Here is a 24,604-nt window from a genome sequence, read left to right as displayed (position 1 = left end):
TCATTTTAGTGAAGAATGATTCATCAGTTTTTACAATCGTCTTCCTGCTCTCAAATGTACTTTTACATAACTAAAGTATGGATGTTAATTTCATAAAAATATAGGAAAGTAGATAGTTTGAGTAAGATGGAGAATTCATTAATAAATTTAGTCTGAATTGCATCATTTTTCAAAAGTAAAACTGAAAATTGATCCTCTCCGTGTATAAAAGTTTGTTCTATGTAAATTTGATCCAAACTAAAAGATCTAATTCAATAAGAAAAATCGGATGTCAATTGTTGTATATGTTAATTTATGATTAGATAGCAGTTTAGCATTTCAGAATTGTCAATGGATCAAATCATATATTATTTTGTCGGAATACTCGTATGTGTTGACAAAAATGATAAAAAATTCGACTCCTATCATATTAGAGGGGTTATATTATATCAATTAACGTTCATGTATTTGTCTCTCCATTGTCTACATAATTAACTACGCTCAAGTACTACTCATTTCAATTTTCAATCAGAGGAACTAGTAGTAGTTGTAGTAGGTATCAAATATGGAAGTATATGGGTGGGAAATATTAAAAACAGCCTGAGCATGCATCATTGACTTTAAGTATGTGCTTATATTTCAATTCATTTTTGTCCTTAAAAAATTTTGAAATGACATTAGAGTTAGATTATTTTGAATGAGCTAATAACTTTAAAACACATCTAAAGGCTACATTTGATAAACAACCAAGGAAACTAAAGGATAATGATGCATAGAAAATTAGAGAAAATGATTTGTTTGGGTTTGTTTTTCTATGGGAAAGATTCTCATTCAAAATCCGAAGGTCCCCTTTATCTCATCAGTAGTTGAAGCATCTAACATCAGGCATCTCCTTGCAGACGTTCCTCAATGTTATCCTCTTTATTAACAATTGAAAAATATTGTTCATTAAAAGGAACACAGGGCACTTGGACTCTCCCTTTTTTCCTCTCTTTAACAATTCTTCACAGATAATAGGGAAGTTACATTTTTCTAGTACTATTGCAATTTTTATTTTATTTTATTATGCATGGCAGTTTAAGTTTCTATTAATTATTTGATATTATTTATTTAATTTATCTTTTTTGCCATATCATTTAAACTTGTAGAGCTATTATTCATACCACACTATTCAAATTAGTACCAAAAGTTACCATACTATTCAAATTGACGAAGCTTAATCTCTTTACGTACCTTTTGCTTTATAATAATAAATTTTCAAGCTACGTTAAAGGACACAATTATTGCTAACATGATTAATGAATTATTATGGTCATTATGATAAATGCTATCATAAACTTGATCTCGGAAAGATTTTCCAAGATAACATTACCATATTGGATTGCTACTTTTAATAGTAGCACAATAAACTTGTGTCATTTTCCCCATATCTTCATTCTTGTCTAACGTGAGATCCATTGTAAAACTTCTAGTGGCATACAATATCTAGTTATTTTCAAATTTCATTTTATAATTAAAAAATAAGCAGAAAAAAGGAAAACATTTCGAGGGTTAACTTAGACAGAATAGTTGTTTTAGGTTAGCTGATGTTAGCTAATTGTCTTAATCAACAAAGTAGACAAGGACAATGTCACACAAATCAAAAACTTGGAATCGGTTGAAACATGATGAAGAAGAATCTATGAATAAAACATAATAGAGGGGAACAAAATGTCTTTGGTGACGTGAGAAGAGGGGTACAACTTACAACAAACGCAGCACGCACGATATTATAAGATATAATATATATGCATGAATCTTTAATATATTATTATTGTTATGTGTAGCCACATAGGTGAGGTGACCACCTTAGTGCCAAGCATGGCTTCAATGATCTCTTAGTTCATGGGTGCATCTGAAGGATCATTTTGGAGCCTCCAAGTGGCAGCTATTCATGCCTTCACTACCATACTTTCAACTGTTTGACCTAGCAAAAATGTGGGGAAGAATGAGGGCAAGGACTTGGTATTCTCTATCTCTCTAAAGCATACTTTCTTAGTATTTCCTTTTTTTACACTGTTGGTTTTTATCTAGGTAGCCCTTAGGATTCTTCACCAAATTGGATGTTGACCTAAGGCGTGATTTTATGACCTTTTCAAGATGTAGGAAAGTAATAAAACAATAATTATTATTATTTTTTTAAATATGACATTGGTAAAATATATTCACCAACTTTCATGATAATTAATCCTCCTGCTGAGAAACTTATTGTGGAATTTCAATCTTTTTTCATAACAATGACTTGTTGATACAATACTTATTACTTAGTATCTCTTGATTAGGAGTTAAAGATTAATTTCTTTAAGTATTAATATCCATTTAAGAGATTGACCTTTTTTAAAAAATATTTTCAATACTCGGTATATATTTAAATAAATAGATAGACATGGACCATATCGTACCTTATGAGAAAATTCTAGAACAAAAGAAAAAATCTGAGCCATTTTAGGGCCAGGGAGAGGCATTGTTGGAACTTAGAATGCAGGTCTTTAGTTAATTTTATTTATTTTTCCTGGTTGTTTAGAATCAATACTTTTGAGAAGAGAAAAAGAAGAATAGGAATATGACTAAAACTACATTAAATAAGAAAAAAAGATTAGAGGTACGACTAAAACTACATTAAATTGATTATCTATGGAGTCTAGTTTAATTATTTGAGTGATTATATATCAATTCTTATAAATAAATAAAAAATTGATTATGTTTTTGGCACATACATTCAAACTGAGGCTTGACTCTTTCAGTAATGCAATGCCCACAAAAGACGCACGTAGAGATAGGCGCGGTCATTCAGTTGAAAAAGTAAGGGGGGTATTGAATTTGAAGGACACCCTGTCTGCATCATGTAAAATTTAAAATACACTTTCAAAAAATTAAACAATTAACTAATTTAAAGATGTGCATGTAAATATGTAATATATTAATCCCACTTGCTTGCTGAAAAGTTAGGCACCTTTTTCATACACACACATATATATATATTCTCACACAGCTTGCAAACAACATGAAAATTAAGTAATATCCAGCTTTCCATCAACATTGTGAGAGCTGAAACACTTTCTGCTCCTCTTGTCTCTTTTTGATATATCTTCATCATAATTTCTCCAACTCACACCATTTTGTTTAATAAAACTTGTGATGGAAATTCAATTCCAACAACCAAACCTGCAGCATCAGAAATCAGGCATTGCAATCACCAAAGGTGGCAAGTTCAAAGGGAGAAGCAGAAACAACAACACCAACAAATTTGTTGGGGTGAGACAAAGGCCCTCAGGGAGATGGGTAGCTGAGATCAAAGACACAACTCAGAAGATAAGAATGTGGCTTGGCACATTTGAGACAGCTGAGGAAGCAGCAAGAGCCTATGATGAAGCCGCGTGCCTTCTTCGCGGATCCAACACTCGCACCAACTTCATCACTCATGTCTCCTTGGATTCCCCTCTTGCTTCTCGAATTCGAAATCTTCTTAACAACAGAAAAGGTATCAAAAAAGAGGAAGATGCTAATGCTAATGCTAATAATGCACCTGCCCCAAGAGTTAGCACTACTAGCAGTGCTACTAGCACTGGTACTAGTAGTAATTCAAGCAATGGAAATGACAACAATGACCAGTCTCTTTCTACCGTAACAACTCAAAGTTCAAATCTGTTTGATGATGCCTATAAACCAGATTTGAGCAATTGCAGGGAGGAGTTTGAGTCAGGTCATCAGTCCAATACTTCATGGTGTTTTGGACCTGTCTTTGATCGTTTCCCTATGGCTCAAATATTCGATATACCAAAGATTGATGATGGCCTCACTAATGCAGCTGATTTGGATCTTTCAGAATTTGAAAGAATGAAAGTTGAAAGACAAATATCAGCTTCACTCTATGCAATTAATGGGGTGCAAGAGTACATGGAAACTGTTCAGGACTCCAATGAAACTCTCTGGGATCTTCCACCCTTATGCTCATTGTTCTGTTAATCTTGAAGGTTTAAATGATCCTGCAATTATTCCTTCTCAATGTCCTATTTATTTTACTATTATTGAAGATTTGAGGAAGGGGTGTGGGATCTAAGGATTGATTGAAATATTACAATAACAATATAGCTTTGGTGAGATATAATTTTGTTTTTCTAACTGCTTAATGTCAGCAGGAAGATCCATGAGTTGCATTTTGTGAAAGCTCTTTTTCAATCATTATTATGTAAAAAGTCTAAGCATTTATGTTCCTTTTTTCACATCCTAAATGTCAAAAAGTAAATCTTCAAATCTTTTTGTATCAAAGTCTCCTTTCTAGGAATAAGCCTGTGTGATATGAAAATCTAGACTTCGGAGGCAAAGTAAGCAAATTGGAATCTTGGATCTTAGAGCAAAAATCAAAATGACTATTCACCTTGATTTACATGAATAAACAATAGAAATCACGCACATTAATTTCCTTCCTACATGAAAGGGACAAGTACTATGCTTGCTTTGTTAGTAACAATTAATGAAAAATATGGTTCCGTATCTTCTCAGATTTTGGTCCAATGCTTTTGCATAACTCATGCCTTTTGGTAATCAGATTTGGCTATATGGTTATTTACCCAATCAATTATGGATGCATAAACTTGTCTCATTCTCTTGTCCCAAACCTTAGCGGGTGAACCATCATAGAAATGATTGACTTTGGAATCTTTATTTAATAACTTTGGAGATTAAGTGATAGGACTAAGATTAAATTACCCATCACATCCAAGGATAAGGTAACATCTTGCTCAGTCTTGTGGACCCAGAATCTCTTTTTTTAATACTGTACTTTTCTTAATCCTTATCCTTTATTCTCTTCCATTTGGCTCGTGAAGACTGCATTGAGACTTAGCTATCGAGAATAGCACTCCAAAACAACCATCTAGATATTACCAATTGCTAAAACTCTGAAGTAAGGGCAAAAACTAGACAGTGGTTGTTTGAATCTAAGAAGTTGGCCTTAAGAGTTGGAAGAAGAGACAAACTCCATGGGAGGTATAAAAAATGATGTGAAAAATTCTAGACCAAAGAATAAAGAACCATTCTTAAAGACATGCTTACAAGGAATAATTCAGCACCATATTTACAAAAGAAAAGGAAATATGAATGAAAAATAATATTACCAACAAGGTCTAGGCTCCAGCAAAGTTGGTAGATGGTGGGATTCCTTAAGCATGTTGACAGGGGTTCAATTCCCTGGTCGTACATATAGAAAAAACTTTGTTGGAAGAGACAAAACCCACTTTGATGATCTTTATCTTTCGAGGATTAGTCTCATGACTTCCAACTATAGGGATACCTTGCTTTTAGAAAGAAAAAAAAAAGGAATATAAATGTTTGTAGTGAAGGATAAGATAATGACATTTATTTTGTTGAGAAAGTCAAATTTGATAGATACATGACACTCCAGAACATGAGTGGAGACAAATCACGTCTGAACCTGGTCTTAGGTATGGTCTTAGATTAAGTATAAAGGAATTGCTCGGGCGGAGCCTGCAAAGGCGTAGGAGTCAAAAAAATTTGACCAAACAAGTAACTTGTTCAATAACAAAAAGAGGCTTGCTTCATGCTATGTAACACCGCTATTATGATTAATATTCATGGCATGGTGGACTTCTAGTCTTCCACTAATGTTCAATACAAATGGTAGGATTTATTTTATCATGACGACATTAGTAATTTTTCAGTCTTCTACCTTTAAAATGAAAAAATAAAAGGGTTATAATCCAATACGAAGTAGGCAAGCTCTACGACTGGTTTATGGTAAAAGCTTGCATCCTCCAATTCTGCTTAGGCCTTCGAATTTGAAATTAATATATTATATACCTGACCTTTTATGTACAAAAAGACCATGTAGTGTAACTAGATTTTCCTTTAATGTTGTATAGCATAGAAGTGTAGAAGTGGAACCACAGACCTTCAACTTGTTTCCTTTCCTCAAAAACTTGGTTTTGCAATACAGAATTTCTCCTGATCAAGATAGTTTGTTTCTGGATGTACTAGTATTGGAGGGAGTAATTGGTTGAAGTGAGTATGAATGTAGGAACTAGGAAATGATATTAAATGACATATTGTGCCCAAATACATTACCATTTTTCACCTCTTCATTTTCCACCAGCCTATTTTCAGTCATAAAAAGCTCAGCAGAAGAGAGTTGCATATAATTATGTTAACAGTGCCTTCTTTGGATTTGCAGCACACGAGCTGTGGTTTAATATTGGAAATACATTGGCTAGTTTAGATGACAATCACCATTTGAAAGTTTGGATATACATTATTATAGTTTATCTGCAAAATTTATGCCTTTAGTCCCTCATCGTTTTGCTATATTTTAAACATATTATTGCAAAAGATAAAATAAACATCTGATTTCTTTTAAGTAATGGAAACTGCAGCACTCCTACGCTATCCTTTATTTTGCTCTTTCACTGAAACTTAAAAGTGATTCAAACTGACAAATAAACCACTGCTTCTCATGAGGAAAGCAATTATCTCACCCAACACTAACAGAGCTAGCACACAACAGAAAGATGCTTAAAATTCAATGGACAAGGATAGACATTAGACAGAGGAAAGAAGGTAGATGTAGGTAAGGTAGCTGGTGATGAATGATTGACTACTTTGAGTAATCATCGGGTTCTTCTTCTTCTTCTTCGCCTTCTGCTCCAACCTCTTCGTAGTCCTTTTCAAGGGCAGCAAGATCCTCCCGGGCTTCAGAGAATTCACCTTCTTCCATTCCTTCACCCACATACCAGTGGACAAATGCCCTCTTAGCATACATGAGGTCAAACTTGTAATCAATGCGTGAGAAAACCTCAGCAACAGCTGTGTTGTTGCTTATCATACAAACCGCTCGCTGCACCTTGGCCAGATCACCTGCTGGTACCACTGTTGGAGGCTGGTAGTTGATACCACACTTGAAACCAGTAGGGCACCTGAAATTTGCCATCAAAATCACCCTATAAGATTTTTGTCAAGAAAAAATGGAAAACTTCAAAGAACATGTCCCCAAACTAGCTATTATTGGACAAAGTATTATGTTATTAGAATTACAATAGAAGGAAAAAAACCGTTAGGCAAGGAACACATTCTAAACTATCACTCATAATATGATATTACAAGGAAGTTTACTTACCAGTCAACAAACTGAACTGTTCTCTTTGCCTTGATATTTGAAACAGCTGCATTTACATCTTTGGGAACAACGTCTCCGCGATACATCAGGCAGCATGCCATGTACTTGCCATGTCTTGGATCACACTTAGCCATCATACTTGATGGCTCAAAAACAGCGCTGGTGATCTCGGGAACTGATAGCTGCTCATGGTAGGCCTTTGCAGCAGATATTACAGGGGCATAAGATGAAAGCATGAAGTGAATACGAGGATATGGCACGAGATTAGTCTGGAACTCGGTAATGTCCACATTAATCGCGCCATCAAATCTCAGGGAAGTGGTCAAGGAAGAGATAATTTGAGATATCAGACGGTTCAAGTTAGTGTAAGTTGGCCTTTCTATATCTAATGATCTTCTGCAGATATCATATATAGCTTCGTTGTCCAAAAGCACAACCACATCAGTGTGCTCAAGAAGAGAATGAGTGGAAAGGACACTGTTGTAAGGTTCAACAACTGCAGTAGATACCTGCATGATAAACAGTACTATCATAAAGGCATTCCACATGGATAATCAATAACAAAATACACATACAAACAATTAATAAGTAAACAATAAAACACAAGTTAACAAAACCAAGAAATCCCTAGAGAATGTAGAGCAACAAATGAGAAAAAGTTATCTGTATCTATAGTAATTTAAGCCTAGTGGGTAGTTTACTTTGTGACAATGTTACATTGCATCTTAGAATATTCAAAAATAAAATAGGGGACATCCTACAATATTTCACTGGATTTGTTTCCATTTGAATTTGATTAGTCAGGCAAGAAATATATTTCCTACAGGAATACTGTCCTGAATCAAAGACTAGAAAATCCGAAGACAGAATGATGTTAACAAGTGTTTGATGCACCACAAACAGATCATTTTACTTTCTTTGTTATTTTCCAATGATTTTAATAAAATACCTGTGGAGAAGGATAGATGGTAAAGCCAAGTTTAGACTTCTTCCCATAATCGACAGATAACCGCTCCAACAGTAATGATCCCAAACCAGAACCAGTACCACCACCAACAGCATTGAAAACCAAGAATCCTTGCAAACCAGTGCAATTGTCTGCTAATTTTCTGATACGATCAAGGCATAGTTCAACAATTTCTCTTCCAACTGCATCATAAATACACAGTAAATGGCATTTTCCAGCTAAAACAAGGAAGAGAATCGCCAATTTTGATCTACGTCAGAAATTGAATTACCAGTGTAGTGTCCCCTTGCGAAGTTATTAGCAGCATCTTCCTTGCCAGAAATTAATTGCTCAGGGTGAAAGAGTTGTCTGTAAGGACCAGTTCTTACTTCATCAATAACACTAGGTTCCAGATCAACAAATAAAGCCCTTGGCACATGCTTGCCGGATCCCGTCTCGCTGAAGAAGGTGTTGAAAGCATCATGTGCTACACCAACTGAGGTATCACTGCAAGCAGATAGAAATGAAAGTTATTGGTATAAAAGAAAAGATGAAAAATAATAAAAATGGATTCGTCTAAACAAAAATTAAGTTCTGGTTTTAGAGTAATGAGAAAATAGAAGCTTAGAAACTAGAAAGTGATAAAATTCATTCGATATGAATTTGGACTCCAAATGGTTTTATACTCTTAACACCCCACCAAGACTCCACAATAACTCAACCAATTAATGGGAAACAATGATAGAAACAACATGAACAAGTTAAATTATAAGATTCTAGAATTACATTTAAACATATAACTACAGAGCAGAGTAGTAATATGTTGATCCAAATTGAAGTGATATTCCTAGTTTTCCAATTTGGCAGAGTGCTAAACAGTGGACCCTAGAAGCAATTTGGAAAATATACCAAGTTTAAGGTTACATCTAACTGAGCAAGTAACACAATCAAGTTGAAAATCAATCAAATTAATCTTTCTTATATCCAATGCCAAAAATTGAGTAAAGAAAATACACCAAACTCAAAAGACCTAAAGAATCAAGCCAAATTACATGAAGATACAACCTACCAAATACAGAATTCATGTAAACAACACATAAAACAGCAATGATCATATAAGGCAGTGTACCTAGGCATGGTGCCATCAGGGTTAATTCCATGCTCAAGGCAATACAACTCCCAGCATGAATTCCCCACCTGAATTCCAGCTTGTCCAATATGAATACTAATTATCTCTCTCATCTTCTGTGTCTCAGTTTCTCCCTGTGATGCAAACAAAAATCACAAGGAAGAGGAGGAAAGTGCAAAGGAGAGAAAGCAAAGAAGATTCTTTGGTATTTGTTTTATTTCCTTGGAGTTATAACCTGACATAAACATTAGCACATGAAGGATGGCTAAAAAGTCAAATGGTTACAAACTTCTTTTACAGTTGATAAATATCTTAAATTATTGAAGAGAGTTTTGCAATAATGAAGTGGGGGACCCTCATTTGGAGCTAAGATAACAGATCGGTGGGGTTGAAAGGGTCCATTGTTTGGGTCGGTTTTGCAACTTATCTGTGGGGGCAAGAGTCCTTGTCTCCTTTGCTGTTATTTCATGTCATGGCTCGGCACAAAACAGGCATGACATGCACATGCACTGATGAGTATAAAAGTTTTTATACGTTCAACCAACAACTACAAAACCTAACCAAAATTTTAATCAATTACAAATTATTGATATAATTTTTAAAGTTATTATTATGAAAATTAATAATTTTCTTACATGTAATATTTCCTCGGTTCTTATTTATAAGACATAGTTGACTAAATTATATTTATTAAGAAAATTAGTTAATTTAAATATTAACATTAAATTTGTCTTGTAATATTTTTTCATAACAATAATGAGAACCTATTCATCTTTTTTAATCTTCATAAGAGATATAAAGTAATAATTGAAAGTAACATTTAATTATAAATAAATAAATAAGGATATTTTTAGTTTAAAATAATTAATGCACAAGAAAAATAAAATGATTGACTATATTTTATAAATAAGATCCGAAGGAATAATTTAATGTTAAATGATAATATTAACAAAATTTTACACTGGCTTCGATATATATATTATTTAAGACAAAGCCTAAACACAAGTTCTTATTTGTTTTTCAATGAAAATTAAAATTTCTTCTTAGTAATCCACTTAATAAAGATTTGCATGTCAGAAAAAATCTCTATAACTGTATACAGTTTTGTCCTAATATTTCATAGTTAACATATATATATATATATATATATATATATATATATATATATATATATTCCGGGAATATCTATATCTATTATTATTATTATTATTATTATTATTATTATTATTATTATTATTATTATTATTATTATTATATATTCCGGGAATATCTATATATATTATGCATTATTTATCTTGTATTCGTGACACATCTTTTTCCAGTCGCTGTACCAGCTATACAACTGTTGACGTTGCTCTTCCACGTTTCTCTTCAATTAAGACTGTTAAGTAGGATATTTTTCTTAAAATGTATCAGATTTTTTATTACACCACTTGTAGGATGATATTAATTGAGTGATAGATTTTTTTATCAGTCAGGAAAAAAAAAGCCAAAGCAAACGAAAAACAAAAACAAGAGTCTAGTTTTAATTGAGTGACAGTTACAATGCTTAGATTAGGATTAAAAATTACTCCACAGGGATTAGAAAAATTGAACTTAAAAAGATAGACATTTTATTTGTGCGGACTAGGGTCTAATCAATGATAACGTCTGTTTTTACTTCTTATTTTTGTAATGATTGATTGATTACTATGCTTTTTAATATGCTTAGTGATAATTAGCCACTGGTGATTTTTTTTTCTTTTTCTATATAGCATGTTCGTCCATTAAATTTGGTATCTGACAAGATGGTTCAATAGTACAGTTTGCCTTTGTACCAAAATCAGTGATAACAAAATAACAATCATAAGAGTTACCTGCTGTTGAGAATGTTCAGAAGACACAGCAAAGCTAATAAAGAAACTTTCTAGTATGGTTCTATCCATGCAATTCTGTACTTTTATGTGGGCTAACTTGGTGTAGAACATTGGGCACACTAGACCTCTTTATGATTGGTTCATTTGGCCAGGTCAGTTGTGACTTCAACCATCACTATTCACTGCCATAGATCTTTGAAGCATGAAAGGCTGAATCAATCAACCTTTCAAACTCCATGTCCCTAGGTGGAGGAGGAGTTATGGGAATTTAGTGTTTGAATTTAATTTTGTTATATAAGTTCAACAAATTTATGTTTCTCATTAGGAGATTATTCCTGGCTTCAAAATTACTTGGACAAGAAGGAGGATAGGATGTGCCTCCACTCTATTAAATGCATTTGATCTTTTCATTGAAGGTTTTGAAGATAACTCCTTCCCAAGCATTGATAGCTTTTGACAAGTTGTTAGGTACTATTTGTATGTTGATTAACCTATGTAATAAGTTTTTAATGTCTATTGTCAAAATCAATAATTAATAATGTTTGATAAGTTGTCAATGGTTAAGAAAAAAAATTGCTAGTAATGTCTCGAAAGAGTAAATTTTTGTTTGATAATTTTCATGAATCATACTTATGCATCTAAAATTTTTGGGATAACGGTGAGAGCACTTTTGTGTCCCTCATAACTCACCAGTCGCCAGTTAAAAAAAAAAAAATGAAATTAAACTCTAATCACGTATCTGTGACAAATCCGAGTAATAATGTTAGAGTTGATTAAGTCGTATTGCTTCTCACCTACTATGGCTAGGACCTTAGGAGAGCAAGTAAGTGAGCCTGATGAAATTATCCTAAAATTTAAAGTAAGGAAGTACATAAAAATATATAATGATTATATTAAGTTAGAACAACAGTTAAACAGAGTATTTGGTTCAACGTTGTTATAACATAAGTATGAGTTGTTTTTTCACATCAAAATGAAGAAAAAAAAAAGGTGAAAGCTACTGAGAGTAGCTCTAAACCTGACTTAAATCAAACGGTAGGAATCGCATAATTTAAACACTCAATAATGCTTGTTGAAGATAACATCACACTCATTCACACACACAAAAAAAATAAATCAAAACGCAACAAAGATAAGATCACATTTCTGGAGGACTTATTGCATTGATCTCAAAATCCTGCAAGACTTCCTTAACGTTTCACACTATTCACATCTCTTGATGAAGCAAGGTGTAGAATTATAAAATGTAATGGACGGGAATTGAGAAGGAATTTATGCAAAACATAACCTCACAACAATTTTAAAACTCTGATAATTTATTTGCATGTCAAGAGAAATTGTTAGAAAAGAAAAAAGATAAAAAAAAATGTAGGAGATAAGAGAAAATGAACTAACTGAAATATTTGAAAATAAACAAAAACAAAAATCAGCTTCCTATAGTTCAATTGTTTATATAAAAAGGATTAAATTATATTTTTGGTTCTTTATCTTATTTTTTTATCATTTATCTTTTAAATTTGGATGAGGTGCTTTCTTAAGTGATCATCTAGTCACTAGAAAGGAGATGAATAATGACAAACGAACTCACATGGCCTTCTTTGCACAAGCAAAAATAACTTATTTTTGATTATTTTTCTCAAGCTATTGCTTGGTGATAAGAAGTTTGGTTAGGAACAAGACTTTCCTTCTAAGATACTTGGATAAAACAAATAATCTAATGAAGAGACTTCAAGTTTAGACATATGAAATTCTGCTTCAGAAAATAACATATTGTTATACCAGATTTGGTCAGTGTAAAGTGAATGCCACTTTTGAAAGTTAAAACGACTTTGTAAAAATATTTTGATAAAATATTGAAGTTATACTTTTATAGAATAAGATTTTCCAAAACTTATAATATGTATGGGGCAAGAATAAGCAAATGAGAAGCAATATAGAAGGATACAACACAAAAAAGTTATATTGGTCCACCTTAACAGAGTTACATCTAATTTAGATTTCATGTTTTTTTTTTTTTTGTATTGTTGACAGTTGCATAATTCGAAAACGTTCTTCTTCTTTTTTCTACCATTGACAGCTTGCATAATTTAAATTTGAATTGAAGTCGTTGGTGATAGTTGTTGTGTCTTAGTGGTTGCCGTATGACATATCTTTTTATATTTGTCTTATGAAGATTGTTGAAGTGCTTTGTGGTTTCTTTGATTAGATGAGGACTTATGTCTTCTTCAAGTTTGTGCTTCTGAATACTTGTAGGTCTTTTCTCGAGCTTGTTGCTTTAGGTTTAGTGCTTTTGAACACTGGAGCATGATTTCTAACACGAATGTTTTTGGTTTATGCTTATGAACAACATAGACTCCTTTGTCTTCATTATTTTGTTCAACAATGCATCTTCTAATGATACTCTAGTCATGTGTAGTTTCCGATATCTATCCATTGACTAAATACATTCTTTGAACCATGCTTTTAATCATTCATAATTTTTTATATATGCACTTTGATATGAAAAACATGATTGCCCTTCATGCTTCATGCTTTTGGTTAGCTCTTCTTCTAATAATCTTGGTTCTAATTTAGCTGAATCTATGTTTGGAATGCTTTCATTCTGCAAGCTCATGCTTCACACACAACGGAATAAAAAAGGATCTATTTTAGGTCTAAATTATATTAAAACAGACAATATAAATGTGTACATGTAGGTTTAATACTAAGTCGGTAATATATTAATAGTTAATTAAAGTATGTGTCTAACAACACTCCTTAACATCCATGAAGTAGCATCTTTTACTAAGAACTAATAGAAGAATAATATAATAGGTTAACTCTAGAATATAGTATTACCGTCATACTTTAATAAGTTAACACATTATATTTAATTAATTAATGATTTAAAAAACTCTTTTATTCTTTCATTCAATTATCGTGAGACCAAAATCTTAAATCTACATAGAGCTTAAATCGGTTGCCTAAAGTTGATAGATTCTTTTTTTATTAATCATTAACTCTATAAGTATTTAATCATATTCAATGTTTCTTCTTGAGAACTTCCTACTGACATAGGTAATATTAATTATTAGGAATTCTTAATTGAGCAATGATGTTGACTTGCACGTATACATCATTTATATATGTAATTTAATAGATGAGATTTATTAATTTTTATCCAATAAAGATCATTACATCTGGATTATTGATGTCATATTCACGGTAATCTTACGATAAAAAATAATTTAAATTAAAATTATAAACAACTTATCTCTCATTATCATAATTAATATTATGATAACAAACATTTAATTTTAATCAAAAATTTAAATTAATAATTTAATAAAACAATAAATATAATAATAAAATAAAAAATAATTATTTACTAAAATTGATAACATAATAATTCATCTTTATCTCGAGTAGGCATCTGACTTCACAAATCCACAAGACCCCATAACCATGCCTCTCTCTCTTCTCTACTTTCAACACACTCTGTCTCTATCCCTGTCGCTGTGTTATTTCATTTTTCTACACTTTCATCCATCTTCGTGCTTCTTCTTAGCCCTCCTATTTTGATTTTTGCTTTCTTTTTTAAAAAATGTATTCATCGTTCATCTTTGTTTCTTTGCTTTAAGCTTCCTTCTATTTTTTTCTCCCATTTTTGCTGTGTCCATCTCTGAAATCTGAATCCTCACTCTCTTTTTTATTACACAGAGAGAGACTGAACTGCTTACCATGTGCCTTAGTCCAACAAATCCTCATTTTTTAAAACAATCAAAAAAATTCACAAAACAACTAAACTGAACTATTTTTTTATAGATTAGTTTTACAAAACTAAACTTATAGTTCGGTTCAATTTTCTACAAAAGTAGTTCGGTTTTAAATAGTTAAGTTCAATTTAGTTCTCTCTTTAATTCAGTTCAAAATAGTTTTTTGAACAGTCCAACTGATAAACATGGGAATAATTATAAGACACTTGTTCCCATGTTAATCACTACAATGAGCCTTTAGTCTCACATCCAAAATTGCACACCAAGTGTTTGATACACATCCTCTGAGCCTGCTACTAAATCAAACTACATTGCTGTTGTGAGGCTCATCGTTTTCAAGATTCGTGAACGATTGAAGGTGTCAGTTTTGTTTATGAAAACAGAAAAATGGTCACTTTTTTATTCAGGACAATGTCCACGGAGGAATTATGTAGTTTGAATGGTAAAATCACTGAATATTTGTGGTAGTCATCTACTCATCTTTGTGTTTAGCGTTATGAGTCATTGTGCACCATCATTGCCGGAATCTATGACGGGAAATGGCAACGACTATTCGCTAAGCCACTGACCTATGCGAATAAAAAATCACTCCACCTTCCTCGACGAACACTTTCAAGCAATGGTCTCAGATTCAACATGGCCTCCGACCAACTCTTTTGAACCATCTTTAGTCACAAAGCCGCTCTGAAACGAGATTGGGTGCATGCTACGATTTGAGGAACGAAAGGGACAATATTTCCGGCGACAGTGAGCATCGTCATACCGGCGACCCAAAACGACTATGGACAAAATCGACATTCTAATTAAGGGTAATATGAACATTTAGTATCTTAATATAGGATAAATAGTCATTATTTTTGTCCCTACAAATATGTGGCGCTCACAAATTCATCTCTAAAATATAAAAAAACAAAATTTAGTCTTCCGAAGTGTAAATAGGAAAACAAGTCTGTCTCATCGTTAACTTTCCTTCGTCAATGTTAGGAAACTTGCTTATCTAGCACTTAGAGACAAAAATGTCACGAAATTTATGCTCATGTGGACACAAAGACTAAAGTGACGGACAAATACGTTCCTACTTTAACAAATTATTAACATTTTTGTCCTTTAATTATATAACTTATTGACAAATATATCCACAAAATATATTATAATTATAAATATATTTATAAAGCCAACTTATTACAGAGAAATCCAGACTAAAGAGGAGGGAAGATAGGGGTAGGTTCTCGAATAAAAATTAGTTTGTCAAAACTTAAATGGATCATCCACAAGTAGAAGAAAACAAACATGAGAGGCAATGTCATCTTAGACATTTTTGGGCCCGAAGCAAAAATTAAAAAAGAAACCCCTAAATAACGGAAATGTATTTCATAAATAATTCATCGATAAAAAATTTCATGAATTTATAAATTCCACTATAAAAAAAATAATACACAAAAGTTCACCAAAATGAAATTAATAAAAAAAATTTCCAAATTTCTTAAAAGTTGTGGGATCCCATAAGATGAGAATCCTGAGCCTTTAATCACCTTGTGCATGTATCGAGAGGACACTAATGAGAGGTCTAGTAACTAAAATTATAATACTTTTATATAGATTCCCCACTCAAGGTTGTGACTACCTATGGATTATAATAAATGTCAAAGTAAAAAATGACAAATTATATTTTTAGAGGACACATTAATCGTTCTTTCTTAAATAGAAAAAAATTAAATATTATAAATGATGTAATAAAGAATAAGAATAAAGTAATTCCTTTCTCCGGTCTAGTACAATTATAATAATTCCTTAGATCAGAAAGTCCACAAATAGAACCTTTGTTTACTTTTTATATTTTTAATGCATTTTTTAATAGTCTACAGAAAAAAAAGAGTTAAACTTTAGTAAACTTTTTTTTACCATCTTTAATGTGTTATTCAGTTTGTTTGTTTTTTTTTTTTGTCTTAGTAGAAACGAAGGTTGGCAAAAGTATTCACAGTACGATTAATTTGCTTATATCTATAAACATGATCAATCCCAATATCCCAGACTAGAGCTAACAGTTTGTGGTTTTGATGAATCTAGTTCCATATTTACTTGCATTTCTAGAGTATTAATTGTTTAGTTTTTGTTTATAAAAGTTTAAGGGAAGATCTAGGATAACACCAGTTAGATACGTTCAATTGTAATTATTTATAGTTATTTTCAATGTTTTAAAAGTTTCATGTAAAGCTTTTATCTAAAGTTATGTTCAATACAAACACGCAATGGTACGCTCCGCAAGAGGCATTTAACCCCAGTTCATGAGAGGCTAAAAGGATATTGCAAAACAAACATTACCACTGATTGATGGATGAAAAAACAAATGAATACGAAAAAAATAAGAAAAAATGAAATAAATTCTTTTACAAGATAAAATTAGTTATGCATAACTTATATATTAAATTTTGTAGAAATTATTAAATTGATACGAGAATATTTTTACAAATTAGTTTATATATAAGGTAATTTAATCTTTATTTCATTTTTATTTTCATTTTCTTCTCCTATAAATTTTATCAAAAAATTATCCAAACAGAGTCATAATGGGCAATGTATTTGATAAATACTTCAATAAATACTTTTTTATTCATTTATTTATCAATTGATTGCAAAAAATTACTTATCTAATTATCTATTTAATGAGTATAGATATGAGTAATTATTCAGATAATTAGATGAAAATGCATCTAAGTACAACTACCATGATATCTACTTGTCCCATAACCATACATACATATAAAATAAATTTAAAAAATAAAATTTATGAAACTTGACTTTTATTATATGTATCTTCCAATTAAAAAATATAAATTTATGAAATTTATACTTTTTATCAATATTTTTGTATTCATTAATTTTTTATAATTAGGTGAAAATACATGGTAAAAATGATTGTAATAAATACTTAGGTACCTAACAAGATTAACTATATGTATTAAAATTAGAAAAATGTTACATATAACAATTTACAAAATATTTTTTTTGTGTCTATTTTTCTCTTACACCTCATTTATTACATATGATAATAATGGAGAGAGATAAACACAAAATAATATTGTACAAATTGTTATATGAATTTTTGTATGTGTATTATATCTCTTAAAATTATTATCAAAGTGAATATCAATATAAATAGGGATACTATTGATGTGTTTTCTTAATAATTATTTATAATTTAATAGAAATGACATAATTATGAGTGAGACTTATTAACTATGAAGTGGGTTTCACAAAAGTTTAATAATTTTATTATATTTTAATAAATCAGAAAGTGAATTTTAAGTGATTTTTTTACTTTAAATGAAAAAGTCATATATTTCATCTTTTTGTCAACATGGTTTTTTTTATATAAAAATTAATAGCACACAGATATTTTTTTATGGGTTCAATTGTTTTACTCTTAGACACACTGAGAATATGTTTCTACATTCTTCTTTCATTAGATTTGAGTATAAAGAAAAGTAGCAAAGATTTCATTTGACCATAAGAATAATAAGTATTTGGATCCTCTTCGGTCTCTCCAACAGAAAAAACAAGAGAAGAGAGGATAGAGTATTGAAAGTAAAAAATTTAAAATATTATTTTTGTCCTTCTAAAATTTGAAATATTCGGATCTTGTTCCGCTAAACACTTTAGTATATTTTCCGTGCAAAAATATTTAAATATCTAAACATAGATATATAACATTTTTACATTATTGATTGTATGTATATAATCAATATAAAAGATATTATATTTGCATCAATTAAATCTATAATCGATGTAAAAAATTTATGATAATAAGTTTAAATTTATCTAAATTTATTTCTAAGTCAAAATTCGGTATATTTCAATTTTATGAGAATATATAATATACTAAAAAAATTTAATGGATAAAATTCAAACATTCTTAATTTTATAAGGAAAAAATATATTTTAACCAAAAGAAAAAAAAAAGAGAGAGAGAGAAATAAAGAAGGGCTCGAGAGAAATATAACCGGAGAAGATCTAAATTCGAATAAATAGAGTTTTTTTTTTTAATGTCGACAGAACATTCTTAAAACTTCGTTTGTTTTTTAAAACAAGGAAAGAAAAGTAGACCCTTTATGTGCGATATTGTTCAGTGAAATGAGGTGGAAAAGTAGTAGTAGATTGCAAAAGTAGGTTCCTTCTTCCTACTTCCTTAGGACTCCTTGTGTTAGAATCAGCGTACCAAACCAAACCAAACCAAACTTAGCCATTTTCTTTACCCACTACACGATCACCATCCCTAACCTTAACCCACACCAATAATGTATATGCCACTCCACACCATCAACAGTACCAGATACTATTCAATCTAAAGATACAGACACCATAATAGACAACAACATAGCACAAACAAACACAACATCACACGCTTCTCATTTCCTTTAAACCCGTTGGTTTGTGTTGCAACAGTCTTTTGTTCTTTCTACTTCTACATATAACAAGTAACATACCCTTTTTAGCTTCTACAACCTTCAATGGCCACTTCACTTCTTTTCTTCATCACTTGTCTCTCTCTTCTACCATCCTCTTATTGCTCTCCTTTTCCACCTTCTGCTTCCTTTCTCTATGAGCTTCAATCTCAGTGCTCCCTTGCCGTCTCCCCTGACCCTCCTCTTCGGGTACCTTTCTCTATCACTGTCCCTTCAATTTTTTTAAAGTGTTCTTTTGATCTTTTGTGTGATTTTGATTATTGGATTTTGTTATTATTCCTTGATATGATTGATGTATTTGATTTTGTCGTGGCTTCTTGATTTATGCCAATGCTTCGCTTGTGATTGATGTTGTTTCAATTCATGGGTGTCCTCGTTTGGAGAATAAGGTTCTGGTTTGATAATTTGAAAATGGGGAATCGGAATATTAATTAGGTGTTTTGTTGGCTATCATCTGCTGCCAAGCTACGTGGGAATCATTTTGTGAAATTTGTGATTATAGAGGAAAGTTGAGGGTATAGTATTGTAGGATAGTGTGTTGGGATAATTTCCTTCTGTATTTGGTTGATATATGTTTGTTAGAACTGCTTTTTCGAAGTCAAATCAAATGATGGAATTCATTGTGATGTTATGGTCCTAGAAAACTTCCATTAGCTCTATAGAGAAGGAAAATTACCAACTGGACAAAATTTAGTCTTGTATTTTTTTTGCTTTTGGATATTATATAAGTATCAGGGTTAGTTAGAGAAGTAGTTGCTGTGAGTTTAAGATTGGGGATCTAATTGATTCCTTCCTAGGTATTATTCCGTGGTCCAATCCTAGGAATCTAAATAAACAAAAAAAAATCTATTGTTTTTAGCAGACTGAAAACTGAGGTCTAATTGATTGATTTTACTTGTACTGAAATGCATCCATGTGGCATCCATTTGATTCCCTCCACAACAATCTAGGGAGATCACCTTTCTGTCTATCAATAGAGTTTACTTGTTTTAATTGCTTGAGTGAAGCTCTCCATAAGTTTTTATAGGACAAAAAAAAGTTAAAATTAACTTACCTATTAAAAAGTTTTATTGAATTGTTTTCATTAAACTTCTCTAAAAACATATATAAGTTGATTTTAACTTATGGAGAAACTCAATACATTTATCATCTTATTTTTCTTCTCCTATAAGTATGAAGTTTATCCAAACAAGGCCATAGCATTGATGGGGAGGTTGCATTAAATGCTCAGTTTTAACATTAGTGTTTTACAGATGATTTGTCATGTAATGCATTATTTAACTTGGCAAATACTATGCTGTCAAAAAAAAAAAAACTTGGCAAATACTATTATATTATCTCCTAGAGGATCTTCTGAATGCAAGATGAGACACTTATCATCAAAATCTCTTGTAGGAAAAATGTAATCTCTGTGAAATCTCAAATCTTTTGAATGACAATAATTACTTTCCTCATGGAAATAGATGACATTTTGATGATTTCAAACAAGTCATTTACACTGCAACTGCAGACATGCCCAAATAATGTCTCAAATTTATTTTCTGCTGTTGCTGAGCCTTTTGTTTCATAATCTATCAGCAAAAACAGTATGCCGTTTACAGTTAAGAAAATAGATGATATTTTAATTTTTTTTCCTGATTCTAATATTTGAGGGTGAAAAAAGAAACTGACATTATTGATAAAGTCAATGTCTCTTAATATAGTTTTCATTACCATAGGCTATATGTTTAAAAATGTGATAAGTGATAACTTCTAAGCTTGTAGTTAGACTGAGATGTAATTCAAAGTCCATTTATATATATAACCTATAGTTTGTTCATTGCTCATTATTTGTTAAGTTTACCTGGTGAAGCTCAGGTTACCAAACTGAGTGTTAGAAGTCTTCATATTTGTCCCAGGTGATTCTGTTTGTTCTTATGAATAAATGCTTCAGCTAAAATCCTTAATCACTGTGGACTTTGAATTTTCAAATTTATTTCCCTTTTTAAGTTTTAGTGGATTATAGCTCATTTAATGGCTATCAATTACATTCAATCTTTCTCCTTGGTGTGAGATTTTCATTGTATGAAACCAGATATTTTGCTTTTATATCCTGCTCTGCTGATATTTTTGTTGGTCTTGAAAACTAAAATATTGAGAATGAGGAAAAGACCTTATAACCTTGTATATTTGTAAAGAATAATGCATCTTTGCAACTGGTTAAAAAGAATAAGAAAAGATTGCCTTAAGGGTCGTTCTTAGTTTTAAAAAAGGGTGAAAAATTTATGGATGAAATATATATGAAACATTTTTTTTATAGGAAAATGTTAATTGTTAGTTTTTGTTAGTAGAGGGAATCGAACTTGTAACCTTTTCCCTCTTTCCTTCTTTAATCATCCAACTCACCTTATAAAACATTGTATGAAAAATTCATCCGTAATCTCCTATAATAGGGTGATACCAAGCGGACTCTAAATTTTACATGGTAGCTGAGATTTAACTTTGTTATTGGCCAATTGCCCTCGATTTTTCTGACAGAGTAATTGGGCTATATCCTATTGATAGGAATTTAGACTATGGTAATCACTTTCCAATTTTAATTTTAAAAGCAAATCGATTTTAAATGGATGGGCTCTTTTCATAGACTGAAGTGAACTTAAGACTTATATTATTAATTTGATTTTATGCATCTAACAATCACAAGAAACAATTTACTTTATTTGTTAATTTTTAATCTCTTACTAATTTTCATCCGTTTTGAATCTTGCACTGTCTCATACCCCCTTCCCCCCAAATGAAGAAAAAAAAATTGATCTAGGTAGGCCAAATCACGAACCACAATCTCACGAATCACATGAACTTGTATGATCACGAACCTTGACCCGTTCTCCGACTCGTAGAGTTTAATCACCTACCCTGAAAATATAGTTGCACTGTACTCAAGGACTTATGCGCATGATGCACAAGTTTTCTAGGATTTAACAGGCCCGTCCTGAATTAATTGAGGTATCAGAACCAGCAAGTGGAAATGTATAAAGAGAGTAGAGAAACCCAGGAAGAGAGAGGAGAAGATATCTTTTGGTGTATTAAAACAGTAGGAAGAGCATCCCTTTCATAGACAAAAACTGGTCAGAAAACAGTATTATTATGTTTGTGTTTTCTTTCAGCAGCTTGCGTTTCTGCTAAGATTTTTCTTTTCTGTCTGTCTGTTCATGTGCAAGTAGAACTGGATACAAAACCAGTTTAAATGGCCCGTGTAGCATTACTTGATGTGTGCCAATTCTGAAAATATTGCAGTTTATTTTGTTGGTAATTAAGTTGATGCAAAATAGTAAGAAGAATTACATGGCTTAACAGCCTCCTTTTGAAGGGATGTTGGAACTCAATTTCCCCCATTAATGCAAGATAAAGCACAGATTGTGCCTGGGCCAGTAATGGTTTTTGGCTTTGATTCTAATGTGTCATTGTGTTTTAGAGTTTCCTGAAAATGCTTATTTTTCTTTGAAGTTGATAGTTCATTAATTTGAAAATTGATTTGTTTTGCCGATTTGGTTATTCATTTAGTTAATTTGTATAACTATGCCTATTCTGGTGTCTTGTATTTTATTTATTGTTTTGATTTGTTCAGGTGGATGGGAATTTCATAGAAGGGGTTTTGTCTGGCAGAAAGAGGGTTGGATACATTTCTATACTCTTCTATGCTTCCTGGTGTCGTTTTTCACGCAGAATGCTTCCTGAATTTGAGATTCTTAGTTCCATGTTTCCTCAAGTACAACATGTAGCACTTGAGCAATCTTCTGCTTTGCCCAGGTTTTGAAGAAATATATCCTTCTGTTCTATAGTATCTAGATAACTAAGAATTTTATTTCCTTCTCTGTATGCCACATACATACTTTAGGGTTCGTATGTTAGTTTTAGTATTCAGGTCCATTCTTTGTTCAGCAGTGCCTCAGCTTGCATTTGGCAGGCTATTCCATGAAATAATGTTAAACTAGATTCTTTGGTGGTATGTTATGCTACTTTGTAATGTGTAGATGGATTTGGTAGAATATGCCATAATCAATTTGGCAAACTTCATAAATGTCTTAATGTTCATGTGTTTTTTCCTGCAGCTTATATTCAAAATATGGAATCCATAGCTTACCTGCAATCTTACTGGTGAACCAGACATCTAGGGTGAGATATCATGGTCCAAAAAATCTCAACTCCCTTGTAGAATTTTATGAGAGAAACACAGGTAAGCATATCCTGAACCTTGTTTGTAATTTCAGGCAGAATTTCCTGGACCACCATTTTTCACCTTATTGTAATTTGATAGTTTGGTGTTTGTAATTTGTTGAAAACAAGAGCCATTTACAGAGTTTTTCAAACTCCAATGAGCGATAAATGATAATATGACCTTACCATATCTCATCTCAGGATTAGAAGCCAAGGACAATGCTGTTGTTGGTCAACCGAGCAACTTTTTGAGTGATGAACATTCAACTATGAAGGGCTTCTCCCTCAAAGAAATATTTAACAGGGAACCTTACTTGGCATTATCTATATTGTTTCTCTGTTTAAGGATTATTCTCTTTGTATTTCCCACGATTATGCCACGCCTCAAAGCATTCTGGACTTCCTATGCTTCTCATTTGAACTTGCAAATATTTGGCCAAGTGATGGAACGTGTTCTTAATGTAATTGATGTCAAGAGGATTTGGACCAAGCTAAGACTATGCAAGACCAGGAACTTTCATGAAAGGGTGAGGAGCGCCCGGGTTTGGGCATCATCACTTGCTTCTGTTTCTCTTGGTGGCTCATCAGCTAGGTGATGGTCTCAAATCTCAATGTTTGAACTAACCATGTTGTTCTAGTCATTTTGAGGGTAGTGAAGAGTTTATCAGATAAATCTTTTGCACATAAACTCTTGTTCTCTTGCTAATTTTGTTAGTAGTTAAAAAGGTGTTCATGTCTGAGTTGGACTTTGGGAGAAAGTGAATAGGCATGTAAACTCAAGCACATCTTTCCTTCTTTGTAAATTCTGAATGTATACACACACGTTTTCTAAGTTTAATAAAATGTTTCTTTTTATTTGTTTTTTTTTTTTTTACTTTTTTGGAGGAGATTACTATTGACACTGATTCAGGTATATTATTCCATACTCAACTAATACTTGGCAAAAGTGACTTGGCAGCAAGAGGTCCATTTCATTGTCAGCTGTCTCATGTTACACTGGTATCTTCTGTCAAAAACTGGGTAGTGTGTCATTTAAGACAACTAAAACCACACACTTTTTTTTTGGTGTTTTAGGGTGCAGCCTGTAGAATAATTGATGTTTTAGGGTGCA

General features: G+C 31.8%; 3 protein-coding genes and 1 long non-coding RNA gene across 4 annotated transcripts; 2 read left to right on the top strand and 2 right to left on the bottom strand.

Moving 5' to 3' along the window:
- Positions 1–1,684: 1,684 nt before the first annotated feature.
- LOC113000413 (uncharacterized) lies at positions 1,685–5,625 on the bottom strand. The gene is made up of 3 exons (XR_003265694.2): positions 5,136–5,625; positions 2,736–2,854; positions 1,685–1,945 (listed from the first exon to the last, which is right to left on the bottom strand). It is a non-coding gene; the product is annotated as an uncharacterized lncRNA (long non-coding RNA).
- Positions 2,889–4,220, top strand: ERN (ethylene-responsive transcription factor ERN1). Its single transcript, XM_006604176.4, has one exon. The coding sequence runs from the start codon at positions 3,157–3,159 to the stop codon at positions 3,982–3,984; it is 828 nt and encodes a 275-aa protein (XP_006604239.1). The 5' UTR covers positions 2,889–3,156; the 3' UTR covers positions 3,985–4,220.
- Positions 5,626–6,385: 760 nt separating the features above from the next.
- On the bottom strand, positions 6,386–9,507 carry LOC100796371 (tubulin alpha-6 chain). The gene is made up of 5 exons (XM_003553974.5): positions 9,223–9,507; positions 8,386–8,600; positions 8,097–8,296; positions 7,148–7,656; positions 6,386–6,947 (listed from the first exon to the last, which is right to left on the bottom strand). The coding sequence occupies exons 1-5, from the start codon at positions 9,333–9,335 to the stop codon at positions 6,629–6,631; spliced, it is 1,356 nt and encodes a 451-aa protein (XP_003554022.1). The 5' UTR covers positions 9,336–9,507; the 3' UTR covers positions 6,386–6,628.
- A 9,377-nt stretch (positions 9,508–18,884) lies between these two features.
- LOC100795848 (5'-adenylylsulfate reductase-like 5) lies at positions 18,885–24,348 on the top strand. Its single transcript, XM_003553973.5, has 4 exons — positions 18,885–19,485; positions 22,904–23,085; positions 23,388–23,512; positions 23,695–24,348. The coding sequence occupies exons 1-4, from the start codon at positions 19,342–19,344 to the stop codon at positions 24,087–24,089; spliced, it is 846 nt and encodes a 281-aa protein (XP_003554021.1). The 5' UTR covers positions 18,885–19,341; the 3' UTR covers positions 24,090–24,348.
- Positions 24,349–24,604: the final 256 nt, after the last annotated feature.

The sequence above is a fragment of the Glycine max genome, chromosome 19 (genome assembly GCF_000004515.6).
Source record: "Glycine max cultivar Williams 82 chromosome 19, Glycine_max_v4.0, whole genome shotgun sequence".
Taxonomy (NCBI): Eukaryota; Viridiplantae; Streptophyta; class Magnoliopsida; order Fabales; family Fabaceae; genus Glycine; species Glycine max.
This window is presented reverse-complemented; position numbering and strand designations above follow the sequence as displayed.

Bases quoted from the DNA above. Each gene is read 5' to 3' on its own strand.
- ERN (XM_006604176.4), top strand. From the start codon at position 3,157: ATGGAAATTCAATTCCAACAACCAAACCTGCAGCATCAGAAATCAGGC.
- LOC100796371 (XM_003553974.5), bottom strand. From the start codon at position 9,335: ATGAGAGAGATAATTAGTATTCATATTGGACAAGCTGGAATTCAGGTG. The intron at 8,297-8,385 runs GTAATTCAATTT...TTTATGATGCAG, and splicing joins CGCAAGGGGACACTACACTG to TTGGAAGAGAAATTGTTGAA. The intron at 6,948-7,147 runs GTAAGTAAACTT...GGCAAATTTCAG, and splicing joins ACAGTTCAGTTTGTTGACTG to GTGCCCTACTGGTTTCAAGT.
- LOC100795848 (XM_003553973.5), top strand. From the start codon at position 19,342: ATGGCCACTTCACTTCTTTTCTTCATCACTTGTCTCTCTCTTCTACCA. The intron at 19,486-22,903 runs GTACCTTTCTCT...TGATTTGTTCAG, and splicing joins CCCCTGACCCTCCTCTTCGG to GTGGATGGGAATTTCATAGA. The intron at 23,086-23,387 runs GTTTTGAAGAAA...TTTTTCCTGCAG, and splicing joins CAATCTTCTGCTTTGCCCAG to CTTATATTCAAAATATGGAA.